The 27556-nt window shown below is 25.9% G+C and overlaps 1 protein-coding gene across 4 annotated transcripts in view; it reads left to right on the top strand.

Annotated features, from left to right (window-relative positions):
• Positions 1–3427: 3427 nt before the first annotated feature.
• Positions 3428–27556, top strand: part of LOC112686464 (zinc finger protein rotund-like) — a 138630-nt gene continuing 114501 nt past the window's right edge. For 2 of the 4 annotated variants that reach the window (XM_025558741.1, XM_025558740.1), the window contains exon 1: positions 3428–4062. In XM_025558741.1, the coding sequence (XP_025414526.1) occupies positions 3907–4062 (156 nt within the window). In that variant the 5' untranslated portion in view covers positions 3428–3906. Of the gene's footprint in view, positions 4063–9080; positions 9171–27556 lie in introns of those variants that run through there. The other 2 variants (XM_025558744.1, XM_025558742.1) reach the window with 2 other exon arrangements.

Raw genomic sequence — 27556 nt, 5'->3', positions numbered from 1 at the left:
TGTATAATTGCATTAGATTATCAAACATTTTAAAACCCCGGGTAATTTCCAAGGTAAATATATAAAATAATTTAATTATTAGTACACTTTTACAAATATATTTAAGTAATTTAGCATTTTTATTAATAGTTTATAATTCAACCAGTCCAAACGTCTATGAGCCCAACAATTTGTAAAATCATATTTAATTTTTTTTCTAATAAATTTATAATTATTTCAAGTAAAATACATAATTTTTGATTTTTCGTGCTATTTATAGCACATATGTTACAGTTTTTAAGTGCATATTAAAGAGCTAAAAAAGCAATATTTTTAGTGCCTCAACTTCCGAATCCTGCTTATAAATAATATGTATTTATAATTTCTAGTATAACCCATCAAATTATATAGTGATTTCTTCGTAATTTTAAATAATAGTAAATAAATAGATTATATTGAATAAAAAGTGGTCAATTTATTGAAAATATATTATAAATAATTTAAATTTTTGACGTTCTATACATTTCAATTGTTGTTTAGTATAATATTATGTTATTAAGAAGGTAATGGCATAAATATTAAGTATATGTAATTCTAAATATTTTGTTGTCTACCTGTATATTAAATCCATCTGGAATTAGTATATTCGTACGATGAACAGGTAATAGTGAATTATAACATAATTTTTACTACAAACATTAAACGGTTATTTTGTATCGTTAATAGTTGTTATGATGTAGTCTGTAAAGAATGACCATATTTTGAAATAATATTTTCGTAAATCAAGTCTTGTATTAAATAACGATTTGGGTTTAAGTATACCTTTACTTGTAAATTATAAGTTATTATATGCTTTTGATTTATTGGAAAAATTAACCTTATATTTTTTATACGTACGTATATATTTAACGTTCCAAATAACCCAAAGTTTTTCCTAAAATGTATACTATCGATTATATAAAAAAAAAAATCATATAAAATAATATATTACAATGAAGTCATAATTATAATCTATAACCTAAATCTAATTCAAAATAAATCCAAGAACTTATTTAATTGTTCCTTGAAATGTTTGATTGTAAATGGTACTCTTTTATACGTATATAAAATATTAAAAAATATAGTTCCAAAGTATTATTCTCATATCGTTTTTTAACACTTTTGATGTTTTCAGCGAAAATTAAATAACTTACTGTTGAAATCAAAACAAAAGTAAATCTGATATAAATATCAAACAAAAAGAATCCAAATTAATTTAATGATCACAATTTATGTAAGCGATACACTAAAAAATTCGTATAATAAAATTTGAGGGACCTTAAAATAATTTTGAAGTCTTATCCTCTGATTCATGGTAAATCCGGCGCTGATTAAACACGTTTTAAATTACATATAAAATAAATCAATATATTCAATCATCCGATATTCATGATTACTTCAGTTAATATCATTGATTAATATTTTAATTAAATACATTTCCCAATGATATTTTTTCTTAATTAAAGTTAGTTATGCAATAATCTTATATTGTAAACAATCATGCACAATCAGGGGGTCTATTTTTAAGTTTGCACTAATCATTAGCCAAAGTTTAAGTACACTAAATGTTTGGAAGAAATATGTAGTGCATTAATCAATAATCGTATTTTTGAATCAAATATTTTTTTGATCTAATATTTTATACACTAAAAAGATATTGTCAAATCTTTCATTTTTAAACTAATTTTTTTTAGATGTATTTGTGAATATTGTGTTTGCAATACTGTAAAATATACATTATATCGATTTTGTCATTATATTTTTCAGTGATAAATATTGATAACAAAATTAATTTTAAAAAAAATTTACTTTCTATGTTTTTTTTATTGTTTGTTTTTATTACAATTGAATTTTAAGTACAATTATATTTTATAAGTATATATTGTTTCTGAGATGGAGAAAAAGCTAAAATAAAAATGTGTAAAGTATGAAAAAAGACATTACTAATTGATTTTGTCTATAAACATCCGAAGTTGTGTACTAAAAAATGCTGCTATTACAAAAATATTAAAATAGAGAACCGACATTTTCGAGTTTTCTTATTAGTAGTCTGTATTTTTGTTTTTGAAATAGCGATCATCTCCTTTCAGAATTATTTTTTGTACACAATATTTTTATATAATAATAATAATTAATTTAAATTCCTTGCGGGTTATTACGTTACAGCTTTATAACTATATACGTTCCATATTATCCAAACTGTGCTTAGTGTTAGAGAAAATTGACTAATTATCAAACACACCAAAAACAATATTATCTGTGTTCTGTTGTCTGGTTTTAATATTTTAATGTACAGATTGTTATACGTATTTAATAAACTATGTTTCAAATATAAGAGTATGTCAATTTAAATTCACAAATATCAGACAAACATAGATTAAGCTCTCATCTTTAAATTTGATAATGAAAAAATTACTCTAAGGTTACATTGTATTCTAACATATCACCTAATTTAGACGTGTTTATACATAATACCAATTAGGTTAATCATATTCATTCTTAATATTAATTAATTAATATTCCTTACAACAAAAAAAAATAAATAAATCAATGTAATATAACTTATTTACTATTCAGATTTTTTGTTTTGCTTTTCGATTAACGTATTAGGTAGGATGTTTAATTGAAATTTAAAAATTAAAAATATACTAATTAAGTCTGAGTGACCTATAATGTATATTTATTTACGTTTAATCGTATTGAACAAGTAGCATAATTTTTTATTTACATGTATGTGTGCGATATAACATTTAGGTGATAACGTACGGAAAAAAAAGTAAATATTTATTCCCATGGATAGTGGTATAAAAAAAAAAAATATAAATAAAAAAAAAAGCGAAAAGGTAAGAAGCTTATAGTACTAGCCGTCAACAGCTGCACTAGCAGTAGCGATGGTAGCAGATTAGCCGGGTGTTGGGATCGTAAATTAATTAAAAGATTCCTTCGAGTCTGGTCTTAGAGGTATATACAATACGCAACAAGTGTAACGAAAAAAAAAAACAAAAAACAAAAAAACAAAACAATTATTATAACAAATGAAAAAAATGGCCGTCGTCACCATTCAATGTATACACACGATACTATGTGCTGTACGCGTATTCCGCAAGCTCGCGGTGGCTCGTAAGAATGCCCTTAACCTTGGCGTTCGCGTACAACGATAATAGTAATAATATCGAAGAGTGCGTACGACGCGCGCACACATCTACTGCGTATCCGCTGTGTATCGTTCGCGCGAGCCGCCGTCCGTGAGCGTTTGTGTACGCCGACGACCGAGTACGATACGACACGACCCGAAGACGCCCCCGCCCGCCCCCGCCAACCACAAGTTGGGTGTATCTGGCCGGGCCGGCGCTCGTCCCGCCGCCGCCGCCGACGACTACCGCGGACTACCGCGCGCGGCTACCCGGTGACTACAACTCCGACTCCGACTCCGACCGCGACCGGTGTATCTTTCGCTCGCTCCTCGTGCACACGGTAACCGCGGTCCGGTACACCGCGCGTCGCTCTCCCGGCCGCTAATCGCGGTGCAGTTTTCGCGCGCGCACCACCGCCGTTTAACCAGCAGCTACCCTGCGTGATTTTGGCGCGCGACCGCGACATCCGTCGGCCGACATACTCGTACGACGTCGCCGCGATACGTCGTATCGTTTTTCCCGCCACTATCGTCGCCGTCTCGCGACCGGACCAAACGCGCCGTTATCGTTGTCGTTGTTACCAACAGCACCGCGAATTCTGGTGATCCGTCGTCGTTTTTCGTGTCCGTTTTCGTCGTCGTCCCCGAGCCGTTCGGATACGTTCGCAAAACTTTACCGTTGTCGATTTACTGTTGCCACTTCGCTCGGAACGGATTCGTCCGTCGACCGCGGTATGCTCTAGACCGGACGCTTAATGTATCCGTGGTATCCGAGGGATACGTCCGAAGTGCAGGTGTGCGCCAACGGGCCGCAATCGTCGGGCAGCCCGTCGTCCGCAACGTCGCCGGCCATCAAGAGCGAGAACGGCTCGGCGTACGGAGACTGTATGGATTACGCCCTGCACGCAAAGGTAAGTGTCGAACATCCGTTTGAACTGATAAAAACGACTTAGATGCCGCGGTCATTACTGTTCGCGATAAATACGCGGCTAGAAATGATCGGACGAAACGTACGTAATAATCAGTGGTGAAGCAAGGGCGTAAATCGCAAAGGGGCGCACGACATTTTGCAAAAGTCGTATTTTTGTTCTGCCTTCAAAACGAAATTTTCCATTATATTTTTTGAAATATGTAAATGTTGTTTAATACTGTATACGCTAAGAGTGAATTTAAAGATGACATTATGAAAATAGCATAAGGGAATTCATATAGGAAATCTTAAAATTTACACTGTAATAATAAATTATAAACATAAATTGTATTATTAAAAAAAAAAAAAAAAAATGTTAGTTAAAGGATATAAAAAGTATCATCAAATCAAATTTTTAGTTGGTTAAAAGTCGTTTTCTTCCGAGTTTGCCAGGGACGCTATCATCAGTCTTTCTACGCCACTGTTAATAATGTATCAAAGAAGCGTTCTGGCGATAGTGAATAGAATCGATCGTGTAGGGATGTATAGTGTAATAAAGGAGATAATATAATAGTTAAAAATTATTTTTCAGAAATTTTGAAAACACCCTTCTCCTTACTGTATTATGATCGTTTATCACATTATATAGTTCACATTTGATCTTATAATGTTTTTTATGTTTAATTACCATAAATATTGTGTACAACGTTAAACATATCGTGTGTGTAGAAATTGAAACGGTTTTATTACACTTTCACGCACTATAATACTTATAATTTCACCCTAGCGCCCGCGAGACGCGACGGTGGTCTATTATGTTGTTACGACTATTTAAACATAACGCCGTCGTTTTTACACGTCTCGTTAAAATATTCAATTCCTTTACCAAAACAGTGGTTTGAATAAATTTTTTTTTTTTCATATCACTATTATAAATATATTCGCCTACATAAATAGTATGTGATTTCAAAGTGTCTGTTATAATAGAAGTTAAATAATCATATATATGAATAAAGATTACAGAAACTTTAACGAGTGACTTAAAATTCCAAAATTACAATTACTAAACTTTTAAGACCAACTAAAATATTTCAAAGAAAATACATTTATCAGAATAATCATAAACAATCATGACACTAAATTAATTTTTTTTTTTTTTTGTTAAGCTGTAAAGTACATAATTTGAAAATTAATGTTTAAGAAATTATTATGTGTCCAATATTTAAAAATGTTTGATGACTGTTGAAAATATGTATAAGTATTTATGAGTCTAATCATTTTAGAAAGTAAATAAAAAAAAATTGTTCTGTTTATTTATTTTGTAAATATTTATTTGATAGGTACTTAAAATATAATATACATTAATATAAGCCGTATACATTTTAAAAATACAAAAATATATTAATAGTAATTTAATCCAAAATTATTTTTTTATATTAGAACGTCATTAGAATTTTTATATTTTATTATTTTAATCATTATTTAAGATTATATTAATTTTTAATTATTTTTAAATACTAATTAATTATTTTTATGGCAAATTAATTTGTATTATTATGGATCATTTAAGCATTTCTTTAAAACAACTGTTTACGATTTAATTTGTTACAATCTTTTATTAATTCAAAATATAGAACCAGATAAGAAATATAATTTAAAGTGTTTGTTTATGATAAGACAAAAATTATTTTCATACAATCAAATATTTAATTACTTTTATTTCTATGTGCGTACTATAATAACAATAATCATTATAAGGTACTTATGATTTATTTATTTTTTAATTATTATTACAGTAATAATTTAAAATATCTTGTGATATTGTTGAACATTTAAAAAATGTTATTTTTTACTAGAAATATAAATATAAGCATACTTCATAATAAAGTTATATTTTTAGCTTCAATATTTCAATATTATTCAATAATTTTATATTTTAATTTTTCAAATATCAAAATCTTAAATACAACAAGTATCATTTTTATTTAATATTATGATTGGTATTTTAAAATGTACGTATAAGTACACCTACTTGTATTTAAAAGAAATATGTAAGTAAAAATGTAAAATATAAAATAATAATAAATGTACTAAATAACAAAATATTATTGCATAAGAATTTCCATTTTTGTTTATTAAGATTGACATTTTAATACGTAGTTAGTTTCAATATATTTTATTTAATGTTGTATAGTAATATTTTTTAATATAGTTTCCTTTTAAAAATTTAAAAAGTGATAAATAGAGCTCTCATTATTGATTTTTTGAAGTTATATTATTAATATTATTGTTATGAAGTTAAATAAAAATACTCTAATAGGTTACTCAAGTAAATTATGTATTTTGACTTTTCAAATTCTTTTAATATTTCAGGTCATATAAAATGCTTAAATCTCCTACATTTTTTAACGTGTAATTTTCTATGGACTTTTATTAAGTATTTCTGTCAATTATTTCAATTAATATAATTTGGTTACATTTACATACTTTTATACAATCAGTGATTCTTAGATTATGCGTTTACACATATTTATTAATATATATCAGACTGTTTTTATTAATTTGATTGACACTATTGACACTTAAAATCGTCTAAGCATGTAATGATAATTAATTACAATACATACACGGAGATGATAAAAATTGTTATTACGTTATATTTGACCTGGCGTTCAATAATAATTAACACCAATATAGTCCGTCTGTATGCAAACTAGAACCGACAAATCAACTTCATTGTATTAATATGATCACTACAATAATCACTAAAATTTATATGTTCATTGTGCTTATTGTTGTATTTTAATGGATACTATTGGACTTTGGTGTAAAAAAAAAAATTATGTTGTGTTCACATATATTTGTATAAATAGACGTGCAACCAAAAACTAGCTAATCAAAAAATGGTATACTTATTATTTTTTAAATTCCGTTTCTGATATCATCTAAATTTTGAATACATTTTAGGTATAATACTATCGATCAAATGCTAATTTTTTTCGTCGATTACATAACACTCAGATTTTATATGCAGGCTTAAAAACCCATCTATTAAACACCCCTTTATAACATTTCAACCTGACAACTTAATAAAAAATAACTAAAATATGTAACTTTTTACTTGGTTGTATCTAATCATTTTAAGTGATAAATATACGAGATTCATATCATATTCTTAAAATTTAAATGTTGATTGTGTATCTAAATTCAATTACAAATCCCCGTCAAGTTAATGAAAATACAAATATTTGAACCATATGTACGAGTGTTCTAAATGATAATAATATTTAAATAAGGTATTGATCTTTAAATGTTTAAAGATCTTATCAAATATTGATTTATTAAATAAATTGGACCAGATTATATATTCTGACGGTTTTACACACCATTAATTAATATCGGTATTTGTTTGTTAGTAAGACTATTATTATGTAATTACAAATACAATAAATCAAAAAACACAAGTTATAATAATTGACAAGGAAGACTTGTATGTAATGTTTATTAATCTACTATTTTGTATCTTGTGGTAGGATATTTGAATTATTGCACCCATGAATTCAAAATGATCCCAATTATTATTTTAAATATTAAAATTGTTTAGTCCTTCAAAACTATTTTATAGGTATATATTGTTATATTAAATACAACGCAATATTACAAGTATTAGTAAATATATTAAAAATATGATAATTCTACAAAATTTGAACGATTCTTTGAGTAAAAAAATGTTTATTTGAAGTTGTATATTCTAAAATGGTATGATATTATTTAAGAGCTTAAGTTCAGTTTACAAATAATATTAGGTTTTAACCATTTTTATGTAATTATTACTGTATAGAACAGTGATGCCCAATCTTTTTCCTTTTGCGGGCCACTTTGGTAAACAATTATCTTCAAGCGGACGAAAAAGTATAAAAGTACAAAAATAATCTTATATATTGGACTGGTTTTCTTATTTTTTATTGTCTATTGAAGAGATTATGAATTGAGGTATACATAATTGTATTTTTTGGAGTAATTATTTAAACGAATTCATAAATTTAAATAAAAATAATATATGAAAATAAATAATTTAAAAATATTTTCATACATTTTTATTTATTTTTTTTATTTTAGAAAATTCATAATGGGCCACATAGAAACCTTCGTAGGCCAAATGTGGCCCGTGGGCCATGGGTTGGGCACCACTGGTAGAGAATATTAGATATTTTGTTTAATATGAAAAATTACTTAACTTATAGGCAAAATAAAAGTTTACGCTGTAGACTGAAAAACATTTTGAGTAAAAAAGTATTTAGTACATCATTAAGTCACCTATATTATTTTAAATATTTTTAATTTAATCAAGTTAAAGCTTTTGTTTAATTAATTCAATATTAGTTATTCCTAAATAAGTAATTTATTATAGAAGAAAAATGAAATCATATTCTACCTGTTTTTCACAAACTAAAATCAAAATTATGTATTTTTATAAACCTTCTTATTATAGATATAAAAACAATAAATTATTATTAATTTAAATTGGTATATCAAATGTACATATACATGTGGATTAAAGATAATTTTAGTTATTTTTTTTTCACAGAAAAATTATCTATGATTTTTTTCTTCTAAATGTTATTGTTTAAGCTAATTATTTTTTCAATCGGTCATTGACCATGTATGATTAACATTAAGCACCAAAGTATTTGGGAACACTACAGCCATTTAATTGTATATTTTAGGTCCGTATAAAATCATAGTTGACAATTCACTGAGTCTATGATAACCTTTTTGTCGGCAAGCTTATGCGTATCGCACTGAACGGCAGGTTTTAATTTAAAATCATGATTACATCTTAGTAACCTTTTAAACCTTTCAGTTGTTAATAAATCATATAATATACAACTTATGTCGTCCATGCTTTGATAACGTATTTTCGCTGTATCTTTCTCCTACTCTTCGTTATTTATTTCATGATTGTGTACGATCAAAAAATATGAATAAAAAATCGTCATTTATGTTTTCTATTACTGGATCATAGTATGTACTTGCATATGTGTTTTTTTAATCGAAAAATCATTCAGATTTTCCAGAATGGATACGTTTTTTGATGACTGGACCAACGTAAGTAATATAATATTAACTTAGTTGCTTATATATAAAAGTAAATGGTACTATATTTCAACGTATTAATAATGTTTAAATCAATTTATTCTTTAAAACAAAAAAATGAATAAAATAATTTTTACAAGTTTTTCTTTATATGCGTAAATCATAAGAAAAATAATTTAATTTGAATGGATACTTTTTAAATGTTATACTATCAAAGAAATATATAATTTATTATTATTATTATTAAATATTGCAAAAGGTAAAAGGTTTGGTTGCTTATTATACAATTTTTCATTGTGATTTAATTCAAGTTATAAGCAAACTCGCAATACATTTTAATTAATCAACGAGTTTGCACATAATAAGAGACAAAAATAAGTAGTTTTCATTTTAATTTCTGTTGACTTCTTATATTTTATTATGTATCATTTTTTTTTTTTTTAATATTTACAATATTTTTTCAAAAATTATTGTTTGATAAATTAAATTATATTTTAGTAAATAAGTTTTTTTTTTTTTATTAAAAAATTAACCATTACTTATAAAAATCGAAACTGTGAACCATGCAATTTGTTTAGAATTTATATTAGAGAAAAAACTTTTATAATTTTGTTTGTGAATTATGAATATTTTTTGTAGCATAATTTATATATCCAATTCATATTACTTTTTTATTTGTATACATACATCATATTTTGAATTTTAAGATATAGATTAAAAATCTAATATATAGATAGTAAAATAATATTAAGTGTTCATTCACTCAATTTATGAAGTATTTATAATAAATAATTGTTCTTAAAAACAAATTATTTTCAAGAAATGTTTCTTTGTTTATAATCTAAATTCAAATGATTTATTACAAATAAATATCACATATTAAAATTTAATCTTCATTATCTACCTATAAATTGTTAATTTTAGTATTAATTCATCAAGAAATATTTGATTGAAGCCATTAATTATTTAATGTTTTTATGAGTACTTTATTCGACTTAAATATACAATGGTGATTATTTACACGTTAACTCATTTATTACAATTAAAATGTAGTTATAAATTTTAAAATTCTATCAATTTATCAACTATAGTCTATACAGAGGTATATTTTAAATGAACATGTATTATGTTTTATATTTTGGAACGTTTTACAATATTTTTGTATGAAGTAAATGATATTAAATTAATAATCAATATTATTTATCATATATAATAATGTAAAAAAGTTTATTTGAGAAATTCTAACTTAAATTAATTAGTCAAAGGTAAGGTTTTCATAAAATTTAAATTTGTCAATATTGTGTTAGAAATAAACTATTTAAGTTTCTAACAAATTTTGATTTTATTAGAAAAATCATAAAAATTAAAAATAGATTTCTTATAACTTTAAATCTATTCAGAAACTGTATGAAAATTATTTTAATAGTTTTAAACCTATAAATTAAGAAAATAACCTTATAAAACTTTCATTCAAAATCTAATATACGCTCGTCTTCCTGTAAACTCGCGGAATTTAAATTAGTATGCTATTAAATTGAAAATATATTGATATAATATAATTTATGTGGAAGTACGTTGTTTAAATTTTACAATTTTCAGTTAATATTTAACTATTAATTTGTCATTAACAGTTTTGTTAATCATTTCAAAATATTCTCTATTATACAAAATAAAACATCTTGGGAAAACATTTCTTAGTTAGCTTGTCTACGATTAGCTTGTCTAACATAATTTACTCTCATTTCACTTGATAAAATGATCATTCATTCTTCCCGCACTATTCTCAACAGTCTTGTTTTATTTATGATATATCTCATAAAAAATTTCTAGTTTCTTATCAATATAAATGAATACTATCATGAACATTTTAATTTTTTTTCTTCATAATATTGTATATATATTATATATTATATATAGGTAAGGTCTTAATATAATTTATGTTCATTTTATATTCTAAGTACAACTGTTGATTATTTTTTATTCTTAAAAGTTAAAGTTTAATTTCAAAACACAAAAACATTTATGTGTTGTATTGAAAAAAAAAAATGAAATAATCTGTTACATAAATTATAATCTTTAGGTCATCTTTGGTAAATTACTCATGAGTTTACGAAACATTCTACAAACAAATATACTATCTAAATATACTAATCGATATTTAGTTACATATAATAATCACACAGTAAAAATTAATCCTTTTAAATTTTTTTATTTATTACTTGCAATACGTATTTCACACAATATATCATATGTAAAATTATATAAACTTGAATCTAATTTAAAGTTATACAACGAAAAGGTTATAACTTATAATTTAATATACATATTTAAACAATTTTCTTACCTAAGATACCTACATTATAAGAACAGATTTGAAAAGTAAAATAACTAATTCTTAAAAAGTTATACTTTATAGTACAGTTATCTAAGTAGGTATATTATCATTAATTTATTAGCAAATAAATAGTAAAATATTAAATATAACATTAAAAATGTACACATTAAAAAATAATAACAATAACATAAATAATATATTACCACTAAAATCGGTGCTAACGTGTCAACTTAAAGATATTCTACGCTCAATTGAGCATTGGGGTGCATTTTATAATATGTACATTATTTTCTAATACAAAATGTACGAGCATATTGACTAATGATTAGGTTAGTGACCCCTTGACGATAGTGACATTACACAAATAACACCCGCGACGGCCTATGCATCTCCGCGGGAGGTAATGGTGGTAGTAGCGGTGGTTCCGGATTAATCTATGTTCCGTGGTCCGTGGGTGCCCAACCGACGACGAGGACAACTGATAGAGTCAAAAAAGATGTAATGTATATACTAGTGTACGTGTTACAAGTATACACAATTTAGTCTTATAAAAACGGCAATGTTGAAAACCAAAGTATAGCTAGAGAGAAAATCAGAGCGTGCAAGTTATGAAGCTGTGAATAAAACAACTGAATGGGAAGAACTATAGGCAAAGATGGTGGGTTAGGAGTAACTGTTGTCATCAAAGTCGCCCTACGCTGATTTAGTGTATGTGAGAGAATCCGTGCGCGTGCGTGCGTACGTACGTACCTATGTGTGTGTGTGTGTGTGTGTGTAATCAATGGCCTGTGGTGAGCCGGAACTCATAGAAAAAAATAAAGTAAGAGAGATGAAGAGAAAAACGAAAAATTGATTTAACATGAAATACCGTCCAATATTCACCGCTAAAAAATGTTCATTGTGTACTTATATAATAAATATATATGTATAATTATAAGTCTCAGAAATATGATAATATTTTGTTAATGTTAAAAACGGCACATTATAAGCAATTATTTACAATTATAGTGACGGTTTTATATGGATAGTATGCATAGAAATTACCATTGAAAAGTGATTTGATATAATACACTACGCTTTTTTTTTTTTTAAATTCGTATCTATAATATAATATTAATTATTTACTATACTTTTGAACAAAATTAATATTTTATGTCTATATTGATACATTATTATACATCTATAGCTGTATAGATATTATTATGAATAATTTAAATCACAAGGGATTGATTGGTATCTTTACTATATACATTGTTGCCCTTGAAAAAGTAACTTAAACTGACATTTTTTACGCCCTGTTATTTTATCATAAACATTAATGATGTTGAGATTTGACTTAAATCCTTGAAAAACGCGCTGTTGAATTTTGAAATGATTGAATCAATAATATAAATAGATGATTGCTATTAATTTTAAAACAATATATTAAGTATAACATGTTTTACCTTTGTTTAAAAATAACACAATAACCATGGAAAATAATAATCTACCGTTAAGTATATATACCTATATACTCTCTCTCTCTCACACACACACACACACACACACACACACACACACACATCCTGTTGTTGATTTAAAAACTTATTACCAAAACTGAATGTAATCTGTACATTTTTTTTTTTTTTTGATACATGTCTAATATGGTTTTCGTATAATGGAGTTGTTCTTGAATTTTTCAATCTTAATTTCTTGATAATAATCATATGAAAATTATATATTTTTACGTTTCCCGAGGAAATATTTACTTAATTCAGAAACAGTGTGTATAAAATCACGCATAAAATATACGACAAGTTTCATTATTTTACATCCTTTCACCGCAAGTTCCATCACGGTTGCAGTAAATACGTTGACCATTGCGCGCGACGGAGTGTTTGAAAATTGCACCGCGTACGATTCTCTACTGAACCGTAACGGCGGTATATTATTATGTGTACACCTCCATGTTGTCATTGTCGTCGTCGCGCGCGCATGGATATCATCGATACAATATTATTATAATGGTTATAATGGTACTTTAGTGTTGGTCATGATAATAATAACAATAATAATAACTGCCGAGAAGAAAACCGAAAAGCAAACAACACTATATAATATGAAATATAGATACGTACCTACGTATACATATATTAAGATAATTGACTAAAAACACACAAACCTGGACAAGAACTTATGCACCCGTGACTTATTGTCAGTGTCCGGTTGCCGCCGCAGGATAATCGGGAGGAAAAAAAGTTATTACGGACAAGGTGTTTCGGTAATAGGCATGTAAGGAAAAATAACCACTCGGTAGTATAACCATAACTATGTTTTTCGTTTACCTAGGTAAATATTCCTATTGATCATGTTGATTACTATAACTACCGCACAACAGTAAATTGCAATGATCTATATTTCAAATAAAAATGTTCATAATAATTTATATTTTCAAATCGAATCTGATAGGTAGTTGTTTGTAGTCAAATATAAATCATCATCAAGATTTAATTATTGAAAAGCTTTAATTTCATAAAAAAAATCCAAAAATAACTCGAGACAATTTTTATGATATTTTTTATACGCGCAAAACTAAAAAAATTGTATTTATTTAATTTAGTTTAATTTAATTATTTAAATTAATTTGACATATATATGAAACTATTTATTTTTTAAATTCCTAATTATTTTTTAACTACTACTTAAAACTATTAAAAACCAATTTTATCTTCCATGCAATAAATAAAAATCAGTTGTATAGCTAATTTGTACTGCAAATACTAAATAAAAATACACTAAATCTTTTATTGTATTCATTTGCTATGTAATATTACATTTTTTTAAATTTGTGTGTTTTAATTATAATCAATAGACAATAATCATACGTAAAACACTGTATTATTAAAGTTAAAATATGTAAATATTTATCTATTTTAAAAAAAAATATTAATGTATATTCATTTTTCGTTTTGATTTTTTAGCAAGTTCATCCATAACATCATTAATATCCATGTTATCTATGAATATTTAGTAAGGCTAACCCATTTAAACGTATTTGTTCAGAAGAATTTCTCAAATAAGTTTTCAAACGATGAAGTGTTAAAAACGATCGTACCCCCGTAGGAGTATACACTGGAAGTGTTATGAGTATTTGAAGAAGTTTAGATATTATTAGATAAAAATATCTGGATAGGTTTGGAAGTATACTCAATAGCATTTTTGTACTTGAGTTCGGAAGATGTTAAAATTGAATATTTTAATATTTAAATATTTACCACTAATCTAATTCTCCGTTTAATATGTTATATGATCATTTAAATTTGAGTGAGCACATTAATTAATATCTTCATATATTTCAACTAATTGTTTGAATTTACCTTTAATCTCTTCAGATATTTTCATTTTTACCTTAGGTAAAATACAATCAAAATTATTCAAAACAGTTCTGTGTGGTGTAAATCTATCGTTCAAATGATCTAGTACTGGTAGTAGGTCTAATACTGAAACTCTCAAAAAATATTCTGGATTAAACATTTTCGGGAGGGGATTATAACCCTCTAAACCTTCTCCCTGGATATGCCACTGGTTCTACTAGTGTCGTTATAACAAAGGTTTACTAACATAAATACATACGTGCTGAATTATTCGAAAGTTATTGGTTCTGTTTGGTAATGAAATTAAGGTCTATCAAATTAAATTATTAAAAATTCATTATTAATTAAGGCAATGATTGATAAATATTACAATTTATTAGAGTGAAATTTTAGTGAATTTATTCAAGAAATAAAAATAAAAAATATTTTATTGGATATTATTAGAATTAATTTATAATTTATTAATTTAAGAACTTAGTTAAATATTTGTATACAAACCTTTATTTTTATGATAAAACTATACGTATAAAAGAATCACAATAAAAATGGTTAAAAAGTAAATCAAAAACTATATATTATATAAAATACATAATTAAAATAGCTATAAAACATTTTTTACTTTATTTATGATAGATCATATCTGTAGGTTTAAAAATTATAGTAACTTGAATAATTAAACTTTACAGTAGAGGATTAAAAACGTTTTAGTGTGAAATATATTTTATTATAGCAATCTTCATTTAATAAAACACGAATATGAATTAATTCTTAGTTCAACACTAATATTTTTTTTTTTTATATAACTATTTACCATTTATTTTATTTAAAATATATGTACATTTGATTAATTTTCTAAAAAAATAATTAATAACTATTATAAAACCATATTCTATTTCATTGGTTGTATTATTTTGTATACTTACATTTTTTATTTTTGTTTCTTATCTATGTGTTATTTTCTTCTTGCATTTTTCATTAATACCTTTTATGAATAGTGATACTAATAATATTTTCATCCAAGTATATGTTCAACGAAAATTGAGGTTTACGTGTGCCATCTAAACATAACGAAAAAAAAATATATCGTCTTATCATTGGTTCCGTCCTTCGATTATGAAACTACTGACGGCCAAAATTGATTATGATATCATAAAATACAATAAATACTACATGTTAATATTTAGCGTATTATACGTATTATGATATTCGTTGTTAAATTTTATATATATATTTGAAATAAATTACACAAATATATTGTTTGCAATTGCTAAGAAAAACGGAAATGTCCTTGCTAGGCAAAACTTTTTGGCTCCAGCTAGACGACCTCGTAGTATCGACGACGGTATGAAATGTTGTAACTGGTGCAAATTATTATTTTTTATTAAATTATATGATTTTTACCTCCATGTAATGTTTGATTATTATTTGACACAATTAAATTATTTTCCTTGTTCGTACATTAAATTTGGCAAGGTTTACATAGTTATTTATTAAAACATTAGTCTCGGCCGTTGGCATACAGAAATTGAGATGTAGGTATATTTATATGGTTTTGACAATCATGTAACATAATAATATACATATTGTTTTCTAACTATCATTTATTGAATATAAAACCATTTTTAAATTTTAACTTCAGACCTCTGCAAGTTGTGTAATTCATTCATTGTCATTATTATAAACTATTCCACGACCTTGGCTCAAAACAACTATATTAATATACATTTTACTTATCTATTAGATATATTTAAAAAAAATAAATGTATTCGGTTAAGACTTAACTATTCAAAACTATGATTCATGTTATAAATCGATGAATATTATTTAACAGTGAAAATTAGTGCCGCTTGAGTTCTTTGAGTATCTAAGTACTAAACCTGTAGTTTTATGAAAATTGATTAATTTTATTATATCCCATTCTGAATAACAGGTGTATATTCAGTGGCTTAATATAGCTATTGGTTGCCACTTGTGGTATAGTTTTAGTAACGCCCACTATCTTATACGCATTTTATATAATAGTCCATTGACTGGGATGTCGTGAGTGTAGACATACACATCTATACGACGGTCACTGGTCAGCCAGGTGTGATGACAGCTAGGTTAGAACGTGACCGGCCATATCGGTGTGCAAGTATTCTTTCATTTTTTTTTTACTTCTGGTAATTTTCATTTGCACCTGAAAACTCTTGGGAGGAAAAAAATAGCTATTCGGAGAAAAACAATATCTGTAGACTAGTCAACGTCAAAGTGGAGAGATTTTCAAAAGAAAAAATAAGGAAAACTACAAGTGGTTTCCTTAATTCTAGATTTCCATTTATGTGACAACTCTTATACATTTATGGCGATATTAAATAATCTTTATGGTTTTTATATTATTTTTTTTTTTTATGTTACAATTTGTATTGCATTCAAGAGGTGTTAAAATTCTATTAAATAATATACTCATGTAATGTGTTTACAAAAACCAGACGAATAATAAATCAGACAGATGTAATTTGTAATTATTTATTTACAGTATGTACTCATATTCAAATTATGTGTATAGAAAAATAGGTGAACATTATTCTCCATCAAATTGTGTAATGGTTTACAAATAACTTATATTTTGATGTATACATGTTTAGATAGTACAGTATAATCTGCTAAAATTTTAAATTGGTTTTCTATGATTCATTGTTATTGGTCGTATGACATTATAATGTATACCCTTACACTATCTCTACTACAGCCTTCATAAAACCAATTAATAGGTAAAAGTTAATTTAGAAACGCATGTTACTTTATGATTTAATTTAATACTAATTTTTTTTTATTTCAGGTGAGTTATTGTTTTATTTATTTATTTAAATATGAAATCCTCGTGGTAAGTATTCTAGATTTTATGTATTTTAATAATTTTCTCTTAGTATATATAATTTTTTTAATTTAAAAAAAAAATGTATATATTAGAATTCAAATGTATAATGGTACTACAAGTGATTTTCTTTGAAGAATTCGGAGTGGATAAAAATGTATTGTTTGACCCATTGAAATAACTAATTTTTATTGAAAATATTTTATTCATTTGTCGGCGTTTGTCAAAGCTATAATCGGTTAAGTTAGCGTGAAAATGTAGTGTGAAATTAAACATGAACTCCTTCATGTTTTGTCCCTCATAAATGTAAAGTAATACGAATACACTAATCATTTACAACCGCAGAAGCTACCGATACGATCTGTCAATCTACATTAGGTTCGGCCATGATGTTACCGCAGATCTTTAGACGTACTGAGTATTTATTAACAGCTATGAACTAATATTATATCTTCGAAACAAATATTATCATGATGTCTAAAAATAAAAGATATATTATATATGCAAACATAATTACTAAATTAGTCTTGCTTTTCTTTGTATATTAGTAAATTATATTTTTTTTCGTGCATGATGAGGTAAAGAATAGTTAGTTATCGACACGATACTATAGTTAAAAACCACTGTTACTGCGAAATCTCCGATAGGTAATCACCTGACAGTTTCTTAGTGGCTATGTTACTATGCCCTATTGGTGAGAGGGAAACCTAAAAAGTGCTACTCGCCAAATAGGAAATCCTCAAGAAAATTTCGCCATAATATAATAATTAAAATATTCGTACCTTATAGAATATTTAAGTATCTGAGACAATTGTAGTATTATAATTTCATAATTATACTTTAAATATGTTTTATATCCATATAAAATAAATAATAGTTGCATACAAAAGTATGATGACTTTTAAAACGTTAAGCTTATTCTGTTTAATTATAATTTTTAAATTGTTTAAATAATTCAGGTATAGAGTCTATTTTATAAATAAAAATAATATAAACAATAATTATTATAATTTACGATTGGAAATTAAAATATTTTTCTTGGGAGACTATGTAATAAAAATAATTTTATATAAAAAATGTAAATATACGAGTACATGTGTGCATGCATATTTTATCATATAGATATTTTAAATCAAATATAGCTTAAATTTAAGTGTTTCATGTTTTTTTTACCAAACACTTTTTGTTTCATTAAATTATAGTAAAAATTATCTTAAGCGTTCAAAACATTTTTGGTTTTATGTTTTACATTTTTTATTACTAATTTATTTTTGAAATTAATTTTTAATTTTTGATTAAGTTAAACATGGGTAAACATAAGAAGAGCTGGGACTTAGATCCCTAGATTATTTCCCTCCAAAAAATAATGATTTAAGTACAAAGCATATTATACATTTGTAATCACTCTCCCAAATCTTGAGTATTATTTGTACCTTTGTTTCAGAATTTATAACTTATAAATCTATTAAATGAATTATAAAATATATTTATAATACTATAAATTATCTATAAATACTTAGATATAATATAATTTCGCATTTCTTGATGCGAAATTCTCGGCTTATAATCATAAAATCAACATTTCACAGATTTATAATATACAAAAAGCGTCCAAAAGAAGGTTCCTGATTATGTATGTTTCTACAATTAAACTAGAACTATAAAAAATATGATTCATTTAAAAAAAAAAAAAAATAATTATTTTTAGTCGTAATAAATACAGAAAAAAACAATTATTTTAATCTTATGAAAGGAACATGAGTACAAAAGCTAAATACTGTACAGTCTATATTATAATTTTTTATTATTATACCCATTTCAAAAATGTTTTTATTTTATGTCCTTAAGACCTCACTCAAATATTATATACCTCTATCATTCAAAAATAAAAATATAATTGAGGTTAATTTTAAGTTTTCAGGAGTATAATATTTAAATTTGTTATAAGGTTTATGATAACTAAATATAAAAGTTAATATTTTTAATTTTATGAAATATTTATGAGTAATTAATAATTATACTTAATTATTTACCCTCATTTCATCGGTATTATCACTAACTATATGAAAAAATCATTACTATTTTTTAACTGATTTATTCTTAACCTACTGATATTAATTGTATTATTGAATATTTTCTATTATATATAAGAACAAAATAATAATAATTATGATAACAATAATATAAAATATGTATTAAACTTTAATTATTTTAATAAAAATCAGGGTATATGACGCTTATGTATTTTCTTTTTAAACATTTTTATTATGATTCTTATTTATTTCCAGCACTATGAAATTTGTCACATTTCTAATTCACATATATAATTTGCAATATATTAACATATACTTTTGATATAAATATAATATAGGTATTTGATGACATTTTACATCATAAGCACTATTAAAGTGGTGTTTACTGTATTTATTTATTAGTATGATTATCATAATCGTTAAACTATAATCATACTTAATAAATTATCCTTAAAATAATATAAATAAATTTAAATATTATATGCATTCCGATAAAATATTTTTTAGTTGATACTAATAATATTTATAATCACAATTATTTGGTATTTAATCGTATGGACACTAAGAATCAAGTTTTATAAAAACTATATATACTTTATATCAAATTTATAATTTGTTGAAAAAATAATAAACTCCTATACTAACATATAATAAATATAATAAATAATATGTAAATATAATATGTAAATAATATATACATATATATCATTATAATCTTTATTTTATTTTATGACCGTCAGATTTGCTATTCTATTTACACATTTATTTTACGTACAATATTATTGAATTCAAGTAGATATATCAAATTTTAACAAAAATTATTGTTTTTTCAAATATGCGGAATTTACTTGTGGTTAAATATTATTGATTACATTTATAGTCTTGACCCAATGATGTTAATTCTCGTTAAAATATCGTTAACATTTAATAACATGTCTTGAACTGAATAATAACTTAAATAAGTTAATTAAAATTTGTTTTTTTTTCTTGAGAACTTTGTAAAATACGTATCTTCTATACTTGTTTCTTACATTGAATTTATGAACAATATACAGTATATTCGTGTATTTTTTGATTGGTTAAATTATTTAAATGCTATAACATATATTAATTTTTCTATACGTTTTCTCGTTTTAAAAGCCAGATAAAAATCTGTATTTTAATTTAATTATATCACACACGCGGAATAAATCGTTCTTAGTGTATTTATTGAAATTAGTACTAAATAATTTTTATAATGCAGTGCACACAATAGACAAAACATTTTTTTCAATTGCTGTGAATCTTTATGAGAATCTATTTTTATCCGTTAAAGCTGATAGATGTTAGACCAGCCTACAATGATATTATTTTATCTAATATGATTGGCGCACACACACTTATATATAAATCCATATGCAGCGCTTGAATCGCAGAAAAACAATCATTTAGAGACTCATTAATATACCAACGTTATAGTAAGTGTATAAGAAACTTGTTTATTGTTTAGGTAATACTAAATATATGTAAGTACTGCCCGTAGTTTTTCTCATCGTTATACTTATGGAAATTAGAACGCGATACGCTGAAATATTGAAAAAAAAAAAAGAACGAATATCTACTCCCTCCCTTAAATCAAGCAATGCTGACAATATGTTCCTATATTACCCATGTTATTTGTCTAAATATACAATATTTATACCAGTATATATGCATATACTACTATACGCGTTTATATGACAATGAAAATATTATGTAAAGTCATCGAGGTTGATGGATATAAGTGGTCTTGTCCTTCGTTCGTAGCTCACGTTGCTGCGGCAGATGCATTTACACGCAACATACATCGCCGCTGTCGTTTCGGTAATCACAGTAATTTGACGGCTGATGCTGCGCCGGACTGGTCAAAGACGGGCAGTCGAGTAGAGTGGTCGCGGAAGTGGCGACTACGACGGACGGACATTCCATTCATAAATTCTGGTAGTAACGATATGCACTCGTACACATTAACCGGAATAAAAGATAGGTGTTGCTGAGCACGTCGTTGTCGGTAGTGATCTCATGTTTTCCATTCACGTTAGTGTCGGTGCAGCGAGAAACAACTAATATGCGCGTAATTTTCCGAGTCGTTGAAAAAAATATTCCATTAAATTAAAACAAACCAGCATGATTGAATTTCGTGGTTTATTCGTAATCTCATTTAACCCTTTATTGAAAAAAAAAAACGGTAACTAAATATATGTAAACAAAACATACTAGGAGTAAAGTGTACAATTTAAGTGAATATTGTACGTAGGTAATCTGTATTATGTTTTGTTTGATATTAAAGTTATGTTCGTCGATCGAAGGTTTAAACACTTTTCGTAGAAATATTTATTTTTATGATTTATTTTAAACAACGTATACAAATTGTTAATTGTAAGCACTAATATTCACATATATTTTGTTGTCAAAATTGAGTTAAATTTATGGTAATGCATATCAAGAGTCAAATTATAACTATAAAATTCCAGTCAAAAGTTATATGTCCAGCAAATAAAATAAATGAAATATAATTAATTAATAATAATTTAAAATCTATGAGTAATACATAATACTATATAATTCTAAACAGAAAATCATTTTCTGCTACTACATATTTTTAAGAGTAAAAAGTGAATCAAGCCTAGCAGTTTAAATACAATGTGCAAGGGAAAGAATTATATGTCAGCTCACTGTAAACAGAGTATAAACTCCCTAAGGACAGGTCTCGTTTCCGAGGCAGCAATGATGATGATGATGATGAGTCTCTCACTTGACCTCCTCGTCACGTCTATATCTAACGTTCGTTCTATCTTTTCTCTCCCTTTCTCTTAGTTCCAAATGATTAATCGTCTTGCAGCACCATTGTTTCAGGGCTAATCACTCGGACTTTTAACTTTGGCAGTAGATACGATTAGCCGGTTTTTGTACTTGTGTTTACCCCGATGAAGATGTATGAACTTGTCAAACCATTGTCCATTCACCCTGTACGCACTTTTACCCGTCGACACTTTAACAGGATTATATTCCTAGTTTAACATCGGCCTTGACAACCAAGTAAATCATAACAAACGTTTTTTTGTAAATTTTAATATCATAATACGGAACTAGTTTAAAAACATTTTCATTAAAAATGTTTATGTAATTAATCATTTATATATTATTGTGTTATTGTATCTGAACAGAATATTTGTAATAGTATATGTTGGCTGTTTGATTAGCCACAAAATATTATAATAATTTGCTAGTAATTAAAATGCAATTTTGTATTACTGAAAATATATTTCAAAATCGATTTGTTGTTATAATTTGCTTTAAATATAATTATTGTTATTTTAGAGTTGAGATTTCCTTTTTAATATAAAGTGTATAACATAAATTTGTTATTTTTTAAAAATATAGTAATCTCCAATCATACAACCTATGTTTAATTTTTAATTTATAGAAAATGCAATTCACATTGTTAAAACAAATTATTTAAATTATTAAAATAAAAAAATTAAATATATAAATATATAATAATAAAATAAAATTTAATACACATACACACACACACACACACACACACACACATATATATATATATATATATATATATATATATATATATATATACTCATGTATAATGTAGATACTAAATATTTAAATTACTCTAGAATTACCTTATGACAAGATATATTTTTCTAAATTATATTTACATATTTATATTTATAAAATGTGCTGGTGGCAAATACTAAAGAACCTTAATTATAGCGATAATGCCAATAATGATGCCTATATTATTTGTTCAATATAATATTTATTATAAGAGAAATAATAATTTTTTTAATCGAAAAAGAATACGTTTATAAATAAATATCAATTAAAATGTTTTAATCTGTAGTCGGCTGTAGAAATATTTATAATTTAAATATAATTTAAATAATCTTTGAGTAAATGTTATTAATACTTATGAAAACGTAATTAATTAATGTGGTAGAATGTAGGTACACTAAGAGAATATAAATTATAATAACAATAATATTAAATATTTTAAGAATAATTATTATTGTTTCAAGTCATTTAAGAGTAATGGAAGTTATTTTTTACTATTTTATTTCACTTTTTTTTGACCTCTAACGAACGATGTTCTAAATAATAGTGCGCTTTATTGCTACTAGATAGCGCTAAACATCCATTGAATGAATTTCTATCAACAGCACATACTTTTTAACTGATTCATTTGATACTTAAGATCATTAAAGTAATATTATTTTTAGTTTTTATTAGCTTTTAATACCTCTACTTAATATCTAAATTTTAGTTAACTGATTCGTCGTTTTTCTATATAAAAAAATTTAACTTGTAATTAAAAACGAAAGTTGGTGCATTCTATAACAACTAAAACCTATAAGGAGATCGATAATACGTAATTAATTATATTTATTCAAATTTGGTAATAACCTATTAACCTAACCAACCTATCTAACTTACCTGGTTATATACATATTAAATTAAGTAAAATAATTAAAAAAACTTATTTCTTGTAATTTAATATTATAAATCCATGACGTAATCTTTTATACCAATCAATAGCCTCCATTTTTACCGTAATAATAAAATAACCTTATTTCGTTATATGTATATAATAGATAGTTAATTCATTCAACATTATTTTACCTAAATGCAATTGCAATTATTATAAAAATATGATATTACATAAGCAAATAATGATGTTTGACTAGTTATTGAATGATATTCAAAATGTTTTTTTTTTACTATTTTCTATTTCATTTAAAAACCATTAGAGTAAAATTCATAAAACTGTTATATTTATTTATTTTCAGTATTTAAATTATATTTTTTCATTTTTTTTTCTTTTATTTATTACATTTTTAATGTATATTATCAGTGTTATTTGAGCATTGAAACAATTAATTCAATTTAAGTTTTAAATTAAATTAAATTAATGTTTATCATATAACATTAACTCTTGTCTCAATTTAATTTGTCCTCTAAAATAGTAAATAGTATTATGATTTATTTTCCTTTCAATTTTTCGAATAAAGTTCAAATTGATTTGAAAATAAAAATAATTTGTACAAAGAATAATAGCTGATAATAATCCAGGGTTATGAAATTGTAACAATCAAATAATAATGTTTATTTTAAAATGATACAATGAATCAGTATTATTTCCCTTAATTTCAAAATATTTAATGTTCTAAATGTAAACATAATTTTGTTTTTATTTGAGAATAATAGAAAGTCGTATATTTAATTTTTCAATAATTATGTGTGAAATTAATATACGAGTATACTTCTAAAAACCATATTATGATGATAATTTTATCACTGACTTCATTTCAATAAAACACAACCCACATAATTATTTTAATAAAAATGGTCAATATAATATATATTTTTCCATACATATTATATACTTAGAAGCTAGTTTTTAATTTGAGTATACACATAGATACTGATAAAATAACTTTTTACATACTTTTCATTCGGAATAATATAATATTTAAATGGGCATCGTCGAAAACCCATTCTAAATTATGTATTTAATTTTAATCTTAGAATTTATTTTAAGTCATCACATTATAAATACTGAAAAAAAACTATAAAAAAACAATAAAAACCTTTTTGCTTAGTAATTTTTTTATTTAATATACTATTTATTTGAAATCGTGTAGGTTTAAATTGTTATATACAAGTATATGTGAATTTAAACAAGAAACAAGTTTAGACATTAATTTTCATAATTTTATAATTTAGAGGTAATATACTTTTTACAGATTTTTGTTATTTAATTATTTATTAATTTTAAATTTCAAAAAGTGTTCTTGAATCTAAATTATGTACCTACATTAGTATTTATCCAAAGTGGGTGGTTATTGCAAATGAATAGGCTTCACTATCATCTAATTCTTTATATGTTAATTATGGTTGGCAATAATACTATTTTTTTTTTTTTGATCCGTTCTGAGCTCTTGGTAAAGTACGATTTTATCTATTATTTTTTAAAAATATCTCATTCAATAATATTATATGCACGATATAATTTATTATATTTTTATTGTGTACGTGTAGTAAAATATACTAGAGTAATTCACGAGTCACGTAGTTTTAAGCTGAAGAAACTTTTAAAGTCGATATATTGGCGGCAAGCTTTTACGTATATGAGTGTTGAATAAAACTCCCATACAGGTTAAAACGTCAAAAATTGACATATTATGTACAGGGTAACCCGTGATACGTGTGTGCGTTGTTTAAGAGATTAACGAGCAAGCTCCAGACACTTTTTGACATCCCATTCTCGTGCAAATGCGATAGGTAAGGAGGGGGAGTGTCGGGGAATAACAATCCGGAGGTTTGAACATTTGCCGTGTAATAGTAGTGGTACGGGAAAGGGCAGGTTGCATTTTAACCACCACCGATGGCAGCGACGGCGCGCAAAGAGTGTATGTGGACCGGGGATGACACGTGGGGGTGTTTCGAATTAACTGGTACCCACTCAGTCATACCCGCCCCTCGCTATGACGATACCCGTACCCCCTCCTAGGTCTTCTCTTCCTCTTCCCGGCGGGCTTTCAGCCACCACCATCACCGCCGCCTCTCCGCTCGTTCACCGTCCCACCACGCCGCCAATCCTTCGCGCGTCTCTCTCCATCGTGCTGTAGTTGGATTTGGTGGAAAAAAAACGCGCAGGAATTTTTTTATCGATTCCACCAGGAAGCTTATTTTTCACTCTTTTTTTTCTCCCCTTGCTACAACCCTCCGTCCCGGCGGTGCCCGGGTTTTTTTTTAAGCCTCACCTCTCCTCCTCCGTCGTATCGTGTCCAGACACCGCGATTTTTTTTCCGCACGGGACAGTCGGTGTCGTTGGCTCGCGGTGAGGCGGGACCAGGGTAAAAAGTCCGTGAGCAGAGCGCGCCCCGGCGGCGACGCGGCCAATCACCTATCAAAACAAGACCGGCTTTTTACTCAGGAGTTTATTTTTATTTCGTTTCATCTTTTTTTATTTTTCCAGTGCTCTCAGTCCGTGAGCTTTTTTTCAGTATTTTGACGGCCACATATTTCGTCCGTTTGCCGTTCGCTATGCGCTTAATCGTCAAGCATTTTTTGTAAATTTATTATTATTTTTTTTTTTAATATATTTTCTGTTTTTGTACTTTTCATTTCATTCACATGAGATATACCAGATTTTTCCATTCGTTCCCTTTATTTTCTTATACAACTATGACGTTAATGATAATGTGATTACGGTATATTAACATGTATTCTAATACTCCAACTTTAACAATTCAATAATGGTCAGCTGTGTACATTTTAAAAATGCATTCAGATTAAATTTAAATATTTTTAAAAATTCGTAAATTTCATTGGAACTACTTACAATTCATTGGAAAATATCGTGAGTATTTTATAAGAACAATTAATATACACTTAAATAATAATTAATTACATTATTATTAACTCTTAACGTGTGTTTGCATATATGTTAACTTAGTGAATCTAAATATTTTATTGCATTATTTAAAATGATGTATTTTACAATATATAATGCTGAATATATACTACAATAATTCTATTACAATAATTATATTTATACAATTTATATAGTTATATAACTAAATAAAATGTCAGAAAAGTATGATTTTCATATTTGAACATTGTTATTTGCACAACTATTATTAGTCGTGTATTAATTATAAATAAAAAATAAGTAAATATATCTATTTATGTATTTCAGGATTTCTTTAGGAGTTTATGTTTAATTATCAAAAATAATTACAAATTTAACTTCATCATCTATCTTAGCCTATTTTATT

Source organism: Sipha flava, unplaced genomic scaffold (genome assembly GCF_003268045.1).
Source record: "Sipha flava isolate LNK unplaced genomic scaffold, YSA_version1 309_pilon_pilon, whole genome shotgun sequence".
NCBI lineage: Eukaryota > Metazoa > Arthropoda > Insecta > Hemiptera > Aphididae > Sipha > Sipha flava.
Note: the sequence above shows the minus strand (reverse complement) of the source record. Positions and strands in the feature narration are given on the sequence as shown.